The sequence below is a fragment of the Electrophorus electricus genome, chromosome 7 (genome assembly GCF_041902795.1).
Source record: "Electrophorus electricus isolate QZ-2024a chromosome 7, ASM4190279v1, whole genome shotgun sequence".
Classification (NCBI taxonomy): Eukaryota; Metazoa; Chordata; class Actinopteri; order Gymnotiformes; family Gymnotidae; genus Electrophorus; species Electrophorus electricus.
In genome coordinates this window covers 14,013,484-14,028,493 of record NC_137503.1, presented here as the reverse complement: position 1 = coordinate 14,028,493, position 15,010 = coordinate 14,013,484, and the positions used below count along the sequence as shown (strand labels likewise).

The 15,010-nt window shown below is 41.5% G+C and overlaps 1 protein-coding gene across 4 annotated transcripts in view; it reads right to left on the bottom strand.

The window, feature by feature from the left end:
• The window catches only part of cacna2d2a (calcium channel, voltage-dependent, alpha 2/delta subunit 2a), a 144,069-nt gene extending 134,700 nt beyond the window's left edge, over positions 1-9,369 (bottom strand). For all 4 annotated transcript variants that reach the window (XM_027000626.3, XM_081716972.1, XM_027000630.3 and 1 more), the window contains exon 1: positions 8,903-9,369. In XM_027000626.3, coding sequence (XP_026856427.1) covers positions 8,903-9,018 — 116 coding nt within the window. In that variant the 5' untranslated portion in view covers positions 9,019-9,369. The remainder of the gene's footprint in view (positions 1-8,902) is intronic.
• Between the last annotated feature and the right edge of the window lie 5,641 nt (positions 9,370-15,010).

Below are 15,010 nucleotides of genomic sequence, written 5' to 3'. Positions count from 1 at the left end.
AGAAAGAGGGACAAAGAAAGTGGTAAGGGGGATAGAGAGAGTAGGAGAGACAGAATGGGAGAGAGAGAGACAATTAGAATTCAGCAGTTGAACTCACCTGTTGAACCCTGTGTAAAATTTGCACATAACAAAAGATCCCCCTTCAGCTTGGCTTAGCATTTCCTAATAGGCACAAAGCCAAATGCTTTAGAATGCTCAGCAATGAGGTGTAGAGCATGCACATCAAAGAGCGAGGAACTAGTTCAGTTCAAAACGCTCAAACTGCAATTAACTTCGAACTTGTTTCATATATTGTGGCTATTCGTTGGTAGCTTGCCTATCCCATGAATTAGCTGCTAGGATACAAGTGTGCATCCAGCCCAAACGCAGCCTCGAGGGATTTTTTGGTGGTTGCACACATCACCAGTGCTTTTTATGGCATTTGCATTTACCACTGTTCATGGGTAGTTATGTATTCTTTTACATGAAAGTTAGAAGAAATCACATTGAGCAAAACATATAATTTTAACCATGATAACTGTTACTTACACTCACTGATCATTTAATTAGGTACACCTGTCTTACAGTATACAATCGCAAATTGTTGCTCATCTACTGACATGTACCACTGGCTATCCAACCTTTGGCTTTTAATCACAGGACAGTTTCTGATCACAGGCCCAGTACTGACTAGACAGTATCTGGGTGGCTAACCATCCTCGACACATTAACACTAACATGATGGAGTGATTGTGAGTGTTCAGATGGTACAGTCTGCTGGGATATCTACAAGTGCAAGTGTCACTGCTGGGTCGAGACTATTTCCAGCCAGCTGTGACCCTGAAGTGAGAAATCAGGCCACTGGCATAGTCTTTGCCAGTCCAGTCCAAGACAGTCCCTATTCTCGCTTTCCCCCAGGATTTTATGCTCTTCATCATTTGGTTCAGAAAACAAATTTTTTTTTTTCTGTGTGGATACAGCAAAAATATGAAGTGTCTGGGTGTTCTGAAGGACTGGGCTAGGAAAGCCTCGGCTATAACAGTGCTTCTCAACCCAATCCTCTAGACCCAACAGATGGTACAAACTTTTGATGGATCTCATCGTGTAATATGTTCTGGACTTTCACTGCATGCAAACAAAGGGCAACTTCGCTATATTTTTTATAAAAAAATTATTGGAATATTCAGCAAAGCTGAACTCAATGCTCTGAGTGTATTTACATATAAAATGACAAAACAGTAGTGTGTGAAAATCATAGGACTACCAAGATATTAAAAACAATTTATCTGGGGTGCAATCTTTATTTGTACATGAATGAACACTAAAGCAGTAAAACAATGATTCAAATTAATATTAATACAATAAAAGTACCAATTTTAAGAATAAGAATTTCTTTCTTTTTTTTTAACAAAGTCATTGATATTTTTAAGAACATGGGTTAGGTTTTTGAACAAAGCAGATAAACATTTACAGCCCTGATAAATATCTTTAAATCCAACTTTCCTGGGTAGCCCAAGACTCTTCATCTAGTAAATCATCTAGCAAGACGGATAGATATAACTGTTGCCTGCATGGAGATTGAAAGGATTCTTTTCAGTGATATTATATCAAGTAGAAGAATATACAAGAAGAACACTAAGGGTTCAGTTGAATCAAGAATCCTGAGATGTATCTTAGCAAATATTGTACATTACTGAAGGCTAACCACAGATTATCTGCCCATCAAAAATTTGCAAAACCAATTACAAGATGCACCAGAGGCAGTACAAGAGCATCACTATTATGTAATGGAGAGCACCGTCAAAGTCACTACTGAAGTCAAGACGAAATTAAGCATTATGCTTGATTACAATTTCATTTCATTCCAACTAGAGCTGTATCGATGCTAGATACAATCTGTAAGGAACTCCTTCATATGTAGAAAATTGACTTTTCCAATCATTTTGCTACAACTGGCATGCTAAGTCTAAATGCAGTCTATCGTCCAGAGGCTGTGATTCTAGATGACTTAGTAATGACTTCATTATAGATTTTAACAGGATTTAGGAAAATTCTTAACTCTAGAGACCAGTAAAGTATATTCAGTACTTAGTCAATAAGGGAAGCAAGGAGATGGAGTAGTTTCATATTATTAACAACTATTACATAAACTCAGAATAACACCAATAATTTCTAATCTTGGAATCTCTTGCTCAGGTTTGTCCTATGTGCAATATTACAATCAGTTTTACTGACAGTGGCAAATTCCACATTTACCAGCAATCTACAGAAACGCATTTGCTGGCAGTGGGGTATTTTTCATGTTGAAGGTATCAAACATTGGCAGACAACACAGCAGTATTGCAGTGTTACAGGAACCTTATAACAGCATTATCTAAAACTACTTAATGGTCTGAGATTTGCAACCAAGGCCTGCAGTCTGAAATTAGCCTTATCTACACTATGCAGCCTTAGAATATCCCCAGAGAAAGCCTGTGTGTGTATGTTTGTTTGTTTGTGTGTGTGTGTGTGTGTGTGTGTGTGTGTGTGTGTGTGTGTGTGTGTGTGTGTGTGTGTGTGTGTGTGTGTGTGTGTTTATGCATATGTGCTTGAAAATATGACTCCAACTACAATTTCGTTAACATATAAAATAATAACCCAGCCTAGTTTTTATGTTTTATATGAGCATTTATGTGTGTGTGTATGTGTGTGTGTGTGTGTGTGTGGGGGGGGGGGGGTTATGTGCATGTTACTCATTGCCAATATATGTCTCATCTACACCTCCCCCTGAAAGTTTTTCCTGAAGCCCCCCCCGTTCCTCTCGGTCCATGTCCAGGATTAGAGAGAGCTGGCTGGCAGGGAGCTGTGGTCTAAGCTGTATTTACAGGTGCTGGCAATGGAAACGGCCCGGCGCTGACAGAAGTGCTACCCTAAGCAACCTGAGCACTGGTTAAACGGAGCCCGGCCAGGAGTTAAAAGATCAAACATCTTCAGCTCGGCAGTGTATATCTCTCCATCTACACACGCATGTGCACACCCGCACCCACCCAGACTACTTAACACAACAAGATGCCACGGACGCAGACAGAGGTGGGGGGGAGGGTCTGGGTGATGAATGGTGATGAACGCTGCCTTGGATACACTTAAGCGTCAACACTTTTGACCAACACAAATGCATATACCGTAGGCCTAAAGTGCACAAACCACAGGTTCCTGCCAGAGTGGTCATAAAAAGATTATCTTTGTGATGAGGCATGACCTAGAAAATGACAAGAACAGGCATTTTCAACTAATCTACAGTAAACAGGTTTTATAAAACATGCTATTGTCAGAATGTTGTATAGTGGGCTAAATGTATCTCAGGAGGCAGTCCTGGTAGAAAACCCACAAATATACAGGGAATGAACAAAATAATGGAAACAGCACAGGAAAAAGGCCTTTTAAGTTACTAAACTTCACTAAACCTAGCACAGTGAGCTGCCTGGGTCAGTCCTCTTAGGATGAATGCCAATTAGCAGTCATCTACATCTACAAATATGGTCTAATAATCACACCTTTGATACGTGAATGTTCAAAGCATCATGGAGCTACCAAAAGCAATGCAAGGAAGCCAAGTAGTCCAGCCTAAATTACTGTATTTAATGTGTCTAGGGGTGCAATCTTTTAAAAAGACACCAACATACACACAAAAACAGGCACCAGCAGTGACTACAGTGGAAGCTAATTAACAAGCACATACAAATATTTAATATCATGGTTGATAAAGTCCATACAACTGCAACAATTTCATTTCAACACATGAAATAAAAACAATAACTATGCCCTTGGGACAACCATGAAACTGAATCAACACCTTTGTGAGCCAGTCTCTGTAAAACTGGTACACTGTCAGCATCACAGACCTGGAATTCATAGCACAACTGCCACTCAGAAACCTCAAAGGCACATAAGAGAGTGAGAAGATCACAAAACCTGAGGCCACAAGCTACGGATAGGAAGTAATATGGTCAGATGAGTCATCTTTCACCCCTTTATGATCTGAAATTTGGAGAAAGCAAAAGAGGAGGTCAGACATCTAGTACGACCTCCTCTGTTGTCGGATCTGAACATTACTGAACATTTATGGGAAGTGCAAAGCACATCATTCCTTTCATCCTTCAAGGAACTGGGATCGTTTCTTTTTGAGGAGTACTTCAAGACCTTCAAGACGTTCAAGACCTTTATGACAGTGTTCAAGACAATATGATTGTTCGGAAATCCTTCTCATGTGAATAATATTATTATTCAAGTATTATTGTGTATTTTTTCACACTCTGTGCATTATTACATGTTTAATACAACATCATGTACAGTCGCAGAAAAATATCAGACCAAAGTGCATGGAAACGGAACTCAATAACTACAATTAAAGCAATTACAACAGCAGTAATAATACACAAACACAATTAGACCTCTTCAGCCCAGCCTGGGAACCAGTTCATACTAGCATACTTGGAACTAATCACATGCCCACACACTCCATGCTGTTTCCCCACATTTGGTCAGAGCTCTGTAACCAAAAGAACAGGCAGCTCTGGCGGCCTCCTCCTATCTCCTCCATCGGCGGGTTTGTCGTTTAATGATGGTGCCACAAAAGAAATGTCAGTCTGAAATGTCAGCCTCATTTGAATGACAAGGACGGGGAGATTAGCCGAAGAACAGCTCAGCGGTGAAACAGGAGAGAGGCTTCCAGACAAACGGCATGGGGCCTGACAGTGCCACATTAAGCTGCTGGGATGATCAACAGGTCCCCACCCTAGTTGAAGCTAGCCAATCAGGATCCAGAGGGAAGGGAACTAATAAGGGCAGGGTTAGGGTCTGATTACAGCTTCTGAATGTAACTACAATGTAACAACAACGAAGCCGCAGGCTGCCAATGGCTGTTTTCTCTGCACATCGTCTACTATGAATGATGGGGTATGAAAATGTACCGCTCCACCGGCCTACAGTTAGCAATGGAAGATGGGGTGTTTCCAGAGAGACGTGAGATGTGTAGGGATGTGGGTGTGAAAAAGCGATCGAGTGTGACAACACTGTCGAAACAGGAGTACAGGCCCAGAAACGTCATGGGGAAAGGTAGAGGGGGCCAGTATAGAGGGGGCAGTTTGTTCTGCAGAGCTCTGACCCTAAGCACTAGTGATAGCACCTCTATCCACAAGTTGGGGTGGGGGGCTTACATTCATATGCCTGTTCTTTTGTCTTATACTATATAAATTATTTCAGTATTTTTTTTTTCTTAAATAGATGGCTGACGATTCTCACTATAAAGCTGGGCACCTAATACCTAGTACTGTTAAGTGCATGTATTTGATAATCGGGAGAGTGTGTTAAATTGAGCAATTGTGTGTGTGTGTGTCATACTGTCTTCTTTATTTCCTGAAACCTTCTCTACATTAGTTTAGCTTTTTCTATCTCTCTCTCTCTCTCTCTCTCTCTCTCTCTCTCTCTCTCTCTCACACACACACACACACACACACACACACACACATACACACACAAACATAACACAGCAGCACAAGCCTCACTAATCAGCCTGTAAACCCCAGAAAAATTATTTTTGCTGCAAATTAGGCAAAGGAGTAGAATTGTGTAAATGTATAATGCCATGGTATTATGCCAAATGTTTTACAACAAGGAAATCGTGTAATGCTTTTGCAAAGTTTCATGTTTGGATTTCATCTCACTATACCACATACTATAATCAATACTAGAAATATTGTGGTTGTTCTTCAAATTCTACAAAATAATCTTAGGAGACTATCAAAGATTAGGTGTACTATCTAACAATATTCTGTGATGAAATAGAGAATGAGCCCATTCACACACAGAACATCAACACCTAACTGACGGTCTAGAAGGACCCCCCCCCCCCCTCCAAATCCTGTGATGTTTAGTTTCATCATCTCTTCTTCAGTGTAAACAGTGAGTGGCAGCTTGGAGGCCGGAGGGATTTCAGAGCCACGAAAAGCTTTACAGTAGCAAGGTTTGGATTTCACTTAAGATGTTCTAAAACAAAGGTATGTGCTGAATGCCATTTCTTAGACATGGTTAATAGAGATATGTGTTAAAGTGGGCAAAAGGGTAACGTGGTCAGTGTTGCCTCCATTACAATTGGAGGTCTAAGGTATAGGATAAATGCCAGTGAGTCTATAACCTGGTTATGGGCCTGCAGTATTAGCTACACAGGATGAGCAATGTCCATGACAAACAGTTGAATGTTTACAGTGTAACTGAACAGCATAGTGAATTGCCCATTGAACTGATATAATCATCTTTAATGCACTGCTTTCAAATTGCATCAAATTCAGAACCATGGACAGCAATGTCAATTTATATCACCGTCCTCTCAATCCCAATGTTCTGCTCAACCACACAGTCTGAAGCATGCAGAAGTTACAAAAATCATGTGTTCGTTTCAGATAGCTTAAGCTGTTTCTTCCTATTCTACACCTGGATTCCATGTCTTAGCAGCCTGTTGCAGTACTATCAGTAGACTGATCAACATGACTGATCAAATGGAAACAATATTATGTATAAGCCTTATTGATTAATAAAAGTTTGGAAAAATCCATCATCTTAACATAGCAGACTTCACTGACTCCATAAGTACAAAATATATCTGAAGGTTATTTTCAAGATAAGCAGGCACTGTCCACGGGCAGGGAAGACAAGAAATGGACTCAAATAGACAAGAAATGACTCAAATAGTGTCATCTTCTATTTATTATCTATCCTCCAGTGTTGATTTCCCGGCCTAATGAAATATTTAAATGATGACACATTAAACAGTAACTGCCATGTGCCAACCAAGCCGTTCACTACCAACAAAGCCACAGTGAGAGACCATCCTGGTCCTCACCTTGTCACAGCATGAAATGTTGCACAAATCAGTCTTAAATCTTTTCATGGAGCACATTCCAATCTGACTGACATACCCCTAACCAAACGCACTATCCAAAAGATATCCCCATTTATCTCACAGCCTTCCATGCATTAAAAGCTTTTTTGTTTTTTTTCACAGCATTGACATTTTCAGAACAATGAGCAATCCACACATTTTCATTTTCTATCATTTCCAAATGTGGTAAAGACTAAAAACACAACTTTTTTTTTAGAAACAGTGTGGCTTAGACTGTAACTTATGTAGACTCTTTTACCCAAAGCAACTTACATCTGCAAACGAGTACAGTCTGAGCAAGTGAGGGTTAAGGGCCTTAGTCTAGGGCCCGACAGTGGAAAATTGGTAATGTGGGGTTTAAACCAACAACCTTCTGATTACTAGCCCAGTACCTTAACTGCTGAGCCACCTCTGTATGCAGCCCACCCGGATTTAATTTTCCATGGCAAATCTGATAAATGAACCTAAATGAAAATTCTTGACATATGATCTTTATTTTAGGGGGAGGGCTCCACTAATCAAAGAAATGTATAGCTTGAGCTTGGAATGTTCAGCAAGCAGAAAAATACACAAATGCTTGTTGAGTACTCTTAACAGGTAGATGAACTGATAATCATCACTGGAAACTACTATAAACATAATGATAACGGACTAGGCTATGAACAGTATATTAAAACCTGATGAAAATGATGGAAGCATCTAGAATCTTGGATACTGAACCAGATAAATTTACGGATTTTGAGTTTAGACAAATCGTAAGTTTGTTATGAAATGGTAAACGAAATTGAAGCTATATTATATTATATGTTACTATTGGTAGTAGTTCTTGCTAAAGTGTCTACAACCCCATCTTTCATTGTATCAATCATTATGTAATCGGAATCAAAATTATATCGTTTCGTAAAGTTTTAGATGTTGGCTTAATTCACAGAGGAGTGACATATTTGTGTGGGCTGCACCGCGGCCAGCTTCGCTCCCGAATGAAAACCAACAGTATAGCGGCATGCATCACCGTCGTCTCGGACAAGTCTAACGGTGAAGCCTGTACGGCTCAGGAATTCTCTTTGACCTTTACAGCGTACTCTAGGTAGATTAAACATTAGGGCTTTTACCGGATAAGCGTGCAAAACACTACAAGGAAAAAAATGTGTGTGTGTGTGTGTGTGTGTGTGTGTGTGTGTGTGTGTGTGTGTGTGTGTGTGTGTGTGACAATTTATAAAATTTGCACAATTTCTATACGGGGTAGAGAATAGTCAAAAAACTCAAGTCTATTACTTTAAAAGTGTGGGTTAATCAAAGATACACAGCCAAGGACAATGGTATCATACAGGTCACTCACCCAATCAGTGTATAAACAATAATTTCAAAAAGATTTACTAACAGAAGGACCGTTAAACTTTGAAGTACCCAAGAAACGCACGCCCATTGCCAAAACGCCAACATCGCTGCAGACACGGTTCGGAAAACCCATATTGACCCACTACATTCAAAATATCTCTACGGCACATGTCCGCTTAAACAGTGTGTCTGGCCGCTATAGAAAAAGCCACCTGTATTATTGTATTTCCTTCGGTCAAAAAGTAGGAACACACTAATACGCATAGAGGACTGTTTCACCGTCATCACGAACACGTTTGGTAATGTCAGCAAACCAGGAAGCAAACATAAATATGTCCATGGTGACGCGCTGAATGGAAATATTCGCCTGCTCTATTCACGCTGCTATTAATCAATAATTTAAACGCCCGAGCTTTCCGGTATCAGCAAACACTTGTGCGTCGTCCTTTAAAAGACTCCGCTTGTAAACATAATTATCAACAGTTAAAGAGATGAGCCCTATAAACACACAGCTAAATTATCGTGCAACACCACTCCGGCGCGACGTGCGCATCTTCTCACGGGCTTTCTGAGACGAAAACTGAGTCCAGTGTCCGTTCGATTGAGGGAGCCGCGCGCCACCTGTCCTAATTCAGCGCTCAAGTCTTCTGCTTAGCACTGGATACTTACGTGTAGTGCTGCGGGAAGCGGAGATTAGCCGTTCCAGGCGAGGACACGCTGATGATCAGCATAGTTTGGATGGAGAACATGCAGAAGATACCAGAGGACTGTGCGTGGATCGCCATTTTCCATTAAAAATTCAAGAAATTGGGTTAGATGGAAAAGGGTCGGGTTTGGAGGCTCTCAGATGCGCGCTGTGGGGTTAATGCCTGCTCTTAACACTGTCGACCGACGTCGAAGGTTTCTGAAGATCCGAGGCGCTGTTAAATCTCAATCTGAACCAAACTGGGGATTGGCCGCGCAAGACACGGCGATTCGAAGACACAGATGCGTTGACTCTGCTGCCGCCACTGGTGCTGCTGCGGAGTTTCTCCGGCTTTCGCTCCCTCTCTCAAATAGACCGCACGGAGAAGAGCGAGGCACTCTGATATTCCTACGTGTCAGACGGGGGCGCGCGAATAAGGCGGAACTTCCAATTCCACCAGTCAAACGCGAACCAACGACAAAAAAGGTTTCCATCTAGAAATGTACCGAAACTGGAATATTTTGTTCAATATTCAAAATATTTTGTTCAAACCCTCGGGAGTACTATGTTCAACTCCGGGCGTTAGGCATCACTTACAATCCCCACAGGATGAAAACCGCCCAAATCTATCCAGTAAAACTGTTAGGAGCCTGGGCCACGTTGAAATACACAGTCATACTTAGTAACAAATAAACCTAGTGGAATTACGGTCTTTGTACAAAATGAATAAAAAGGTAAGCTGTTTTACTACTAAAACTGCAAGTTATGTCAGTATTATACCAATATTTTATATAATAATCAAGGGTCATATAAATGTTATGTCAACAAAACAAACCTCTGAAAGACATAATATGAACATCACATGCCTGGGACAATATCTAGATGATACAGCTGGGTCCTGTTATACTGTTGATCTGCGTGTCTTATGTGGGCATTATCTTTTAGCCTGGTCAGTAGAGGACAGATGACACATAGTGTCTTACACAGCAATGTCTCTTAGGTGCCCTTGAGTCCGTATTGATTCTCTTTCTCTCTGTCTCTCTCTGTCTTCCTCTCCTGAAAGGAACTTAAAAATATGGCTGTGTAGCATAGAAGGACATTTGTGTGTGTGTGTGTGTGTGTGTGTGTGTGTGTGTGTGTGTGTGTGTGTGTGTAATCATGGCATAATTGATCCTGATTTTTAAGGTTTGCTTTTGAGGCTTGCTGTGCCTGCAATTACACATTCGCCCATTTGAAAGATTTCCTGCTTAAGTTTTCAAACAAAAGGAATGTATAATAATGACTTAAAATACTTGCTGACAGTGGAGAGGGTGCCAAGGACAATTTAGTCCCATAAAATTAAATAAAAAAATTCAAGATATGGTCATGGTGACAATAAATTGAAAATGTGTTTACCATTTTACACTGAACACAGTTCTCTAAGGGTACTTGTCTAAAAGAACTGAAACAGTAATTTGAATACTGAAGTGTCATATCACATATTTGCATAATTACATATGTCAAATTAATTAATTCCCAGTGTAATAACATTTAATTTATTTTCTTATAATAAAAAGGGCAAGTAGATACATTTCAAAGGCAATATGTGGATGGATATTTTCTTGGACAAATATAAATGTATGATAGGATCTGTGTGGTACAATGGGAAGGTTATGATGTATTAAAGTGTCATAACCACTTATAAGTGATTATGGCTTGTCACACCTGGTGACCCAGTATAGTCAAAAATGTTTAGCATTCACTGTTCTCACTGGGTAGACAGGTAAGTGTGTAGTAAATGTACATATCTCTGCAATAGCTGAAATTTGATAGTTGAGTTGACATGGGCAGTACCAGAATGTTAGGTCAGTCAATTCTTGTTTATCCTAATCTAAAAAGTTATTGGGAAGCTAGAAATCACAAATCGTCTTATACTGGCAACCTGAAGAGCAGACACACACACACACACACACACACACACACACACACACACACACACACACACACACACACACACACATCAAAGACATACATCGCGTCGATTAGATTACACTGCCTGAGAGTATGCAGCTTAATCTACCCTTAATTAGAATTCCTGTGAGTTCAGCCAACTCAGACACAGATTAGCCAGTATCACCTGCCCAGTAACTGCTCAAAAGATGACTGCAAATCTTTTAAAGGTTACCATTCACTCACAGATTAAAGAAAGACTATTGAGATGCAAACTGCAAATACAACACAAGCTGTGCATGATCTGAACTTTAACCTTAAGGTACAGCACGTATGAAGGCACTACAGATTTGCGCCACCCGTTTGAAAGTAGGTTCCACACCAATACAGCCTTTGAGCACAAGTTAGCCCTCCTTGCACGTCATCCGAGAAATGCACATCGCTCCCCGTTCATTACTAGCAACTACTCACTCCCTTCATCGTTACAGGTCTCCTGCCAAGGTAAATACAGTCACTGGCACAGTCTACTAAATACAGTCTACTTCCGCTAATGCATCGCCCCACCCGCCCTCGTCCCCCTGTGGAGGTCAGCACAAAGGCCTGCCAAAGTGCGAGTGGTCCAAAAACACCCAGATAAAAAAACATGCTAAAGGATGAGGGTGCTGAAAGTTAGCCATCATTAAACTGTGCTATGGCCTCATCACACTTCAGGATCTAAGTGCATCTTTGTTGTCCTCTTGAAGCAAACTGCTGGGGGCTCTGAGGTTGGGTGAATGCGGTGGGGGTTTACACTGTGAACCATGGGAGAGAGAGAGATGGAAAGGGAGAGACATTAGCTTGCACAAACTTATGTGGAAATTGGTCTTCAGTGCCAAGAGCATCTTAAAAAAAAAGTGCAGAGAGAGACAAAAACAGAAAGACTGAAAACAGGGATGGAGACGAAGAGTCAGTCAGAGAAAAACAATGTATCAAATATATCAACTCAGCGGTAAATGGATGGGTGTGGAGTGCACCAGGGACTGAAACGTTTATAAATGGAGAAGGAAGGGAGGGAGTGTGTGTGGGTGGGTGTATGTATGTGTGCCTGTGCGCACGGAAGAGACAAAGGTAAATGTACAGTGATGAACAATAACAAACCCCACACATCTTTCTTGATGTAAAACTATCACCTGTTATAAAACTATTAAGCTCTCAAGTGGTAGTTGAAATTAACAGTCTAAGCCATGTACTCTGGTGCTTTTTGAATATAATGACAAAACATCTATTACTGTGTCACATAGTTCACATAAACAGACATAATACCAATTAAACATGAATTAATCATCCTAGTAAAGCCCCCTGGACTGAAGTTTTTAATCTCTTCTTTGATCGTGTAGATATTCGACCACCAACTGTTCCTTTATGAAGTTTCTTGGCCTCTTTCCTTTATGATGAATACTGATTAGGCAGTGATAAGCCCTGTCATTTCCTCCAGCAGAAACATCTTTGGCAACACTCACTGACATCAGCATGTTTTCCTATGTGTAGTAAATTGATGTAAAAGCTTTAATTGAAGCAGCCAAGCAGGACTACGTCAGCATGTTGACTTCCGACTCCAACCCCTATTGAGAGCCAAATATATGGGCCCCAGGCCTCCACCACTCAAACCAAGAGGCCATTAGAGGTTAAGTGTAGCAATGATTCTTTTCCCACAACACTAGAACGTCCCTCTCAGGCAGCTTAACTGACCGTGCAGAAGCCAATGGACTATGTTTGGGGATGGTGTAACTCATCCGTTCTCACGGAAGCGAGAAACATAATGAGGAGAAAAGGGGATGGAAGAAGCCAAAAAGAAGTGAATATGGACAGTTTCCAGAATGTGGAGTGGTCCTCTATATGAATGTAGACCATTTGGATAAGTCATGTTCTGCATTAGTGAAGATGGATGTAGCTGACTGAGGGATGGGCCAAGTGTAAAACCACAGGGAAGTGAGAGCTCAACTTGGCCAGGGAGCAGGGCACTAGAGGTGGGTGGGCCTTCATGAGCTACAAATCCTCTTATTGGTCAAACATGCTGACCAAGAAGCATCTGCCAATACATTGGCAAAGGAGGAGCAGGACACACGTGATACTGTTTTAGCTCGGCCTGGCTTAGGTTGAGAGAGAAGCACTCTTGTACTCTCTCTCCCTGTTTCTCTCTCTCTCCATCTCACACATAAACACACAGGCATGCGCACATGCACACACACACACACACACACACACACACACACACACACACACACACACACACACACACACACACACAGACACACACACAAATAATGTGTGGTGCGCATTAGTAGGGCACAAACAGGTATTAATCATACAGTGTTGACCCTGTCTCACATCAAGGAAAAATCCCACACACCCCCACACACTCTTCTCTCAGCTGTCTTTCATTTCCTCCCTTTTCCATGTGTGTACAGCAAACTAAGCACAGGCAGACAGGACAAATCAGCTCTGCTATCCTACAGGCCACTGTAGGTCATCAATCATCATCATTCTGGCTTAACTCCACAGTAAGGACATCAAATATTATCACATTCCCTGCTCAGCGTGTTTGTTAAGGTGCTGTATAGAGTTAATTTAAAATAGTTGTTCTGGAGCCTTAAACACACACACACACGCCCACACACACACACACACACACACACACGCACACACGCACGCACACACACACACCCCACACACACACACACACAAACAAACTACATATGTGTGTGTGTGTGGGAGGGGGCGTTATATATACGTATATATAAATCCAAAGCAGATACCAGGTGAGTAACTGCTGTTTACTTTAGTAGGAGATGTAGAGATATTCAAAATTGTGGTGAAATACACAAAGTTTCCAGAGAAGCAGGAGCACTATTCTTCCAAGTTCCCCCACAGCCCTGAAGCCCTGGACACTGATAGTAGTTTACAGTCTGGAGTTGTGAACAGGTCGAGCTTGTTCACAACTGTAAACAAATAATCATTCCTCCACATGCGTTACTGTCTACCGTATTACTTGCAAGAAAAAGAACAGCTTTACATTGGAGAACCCAAGAGAAGGCTTACTTATTGGTTTCTTGAACACATTCAGACCACCAAAATTAAGGATTTGTTGTTTCCAGTGCCAAGGCATTTTTAATATATTGTATTAATGACATATCTGTTTGCAGAAAGTCAGCTGATGAAGGACCTCTATCTGAAATGTCCCTCTCTCTGCTGGAAGATGTGAATGCATTACAGACAATCCCTACTGTGACCATCACTGAAACCAACACGCTGATATATGAGATGCTTGGCTACAAGATGAACACTTCCAAGGAGCAGTATCCTCTATGGAGAAGGAGATTGGAGGCCAAGACAAAGGCTATCAGGAATATATAAAGGTAAGAGTACCTGAGCTGGTGAAGGTGAAGGTACCTGTCCATACCTGAGGCTGTGGAGACTGCCAAGCAAAGATTAACAGCTCTGGCAGCCTGCCTGAAGAGATACATGTGAGAAGTAGAAGCTAGGAGAATAAACAGGATGTTCTCCTATGGGAATAGCATAAGAACAGACCCACCAAAGATAGATACTGGAAAGGCATATGGAAGAAGGAGGCATCACACAACAACAATGCACAGTGGTTAGAATGCCTGAGAGCTGACCACAGCAACCTCCCTGAACAGGAGCCAGTATCACTGCACCAGTATCATTGCAGCTAAGATGAGTAGGCACATAGATGGCTCAATACATGAGCGGGGGATGGATAATGAATAGGGGGAGGATAACACAGTCACTCAACACCGTAAGACCAGACAAACCCGTGCACCAGGATGGACATGCATCCTGGAATGCTTGAGGCTGTAAAATATCATCGGAAGATAACCCTAGAGGACAACTTCAAGTATGGGATTTACCCATTACTGCATTGGCCTGAACCCCCTCTGTGAGATCACTAAGAATGGCAACAGATACCAGCTACGGTAGGACATACAGCAATGACATTGGAATGTCATTCGGACTGGTGTGTTCCACTGCACTCTTCTGGACAGAGATCTGGGATGTTGTTGCTGGGATCATCTGGAGCCATTCTCGAAGTTTGGGGGTCACAGCCCTTAGTGCTCTGATTACCACAAGAACCACTGTTGCCTTCACCTTCCACATCTTTTCTA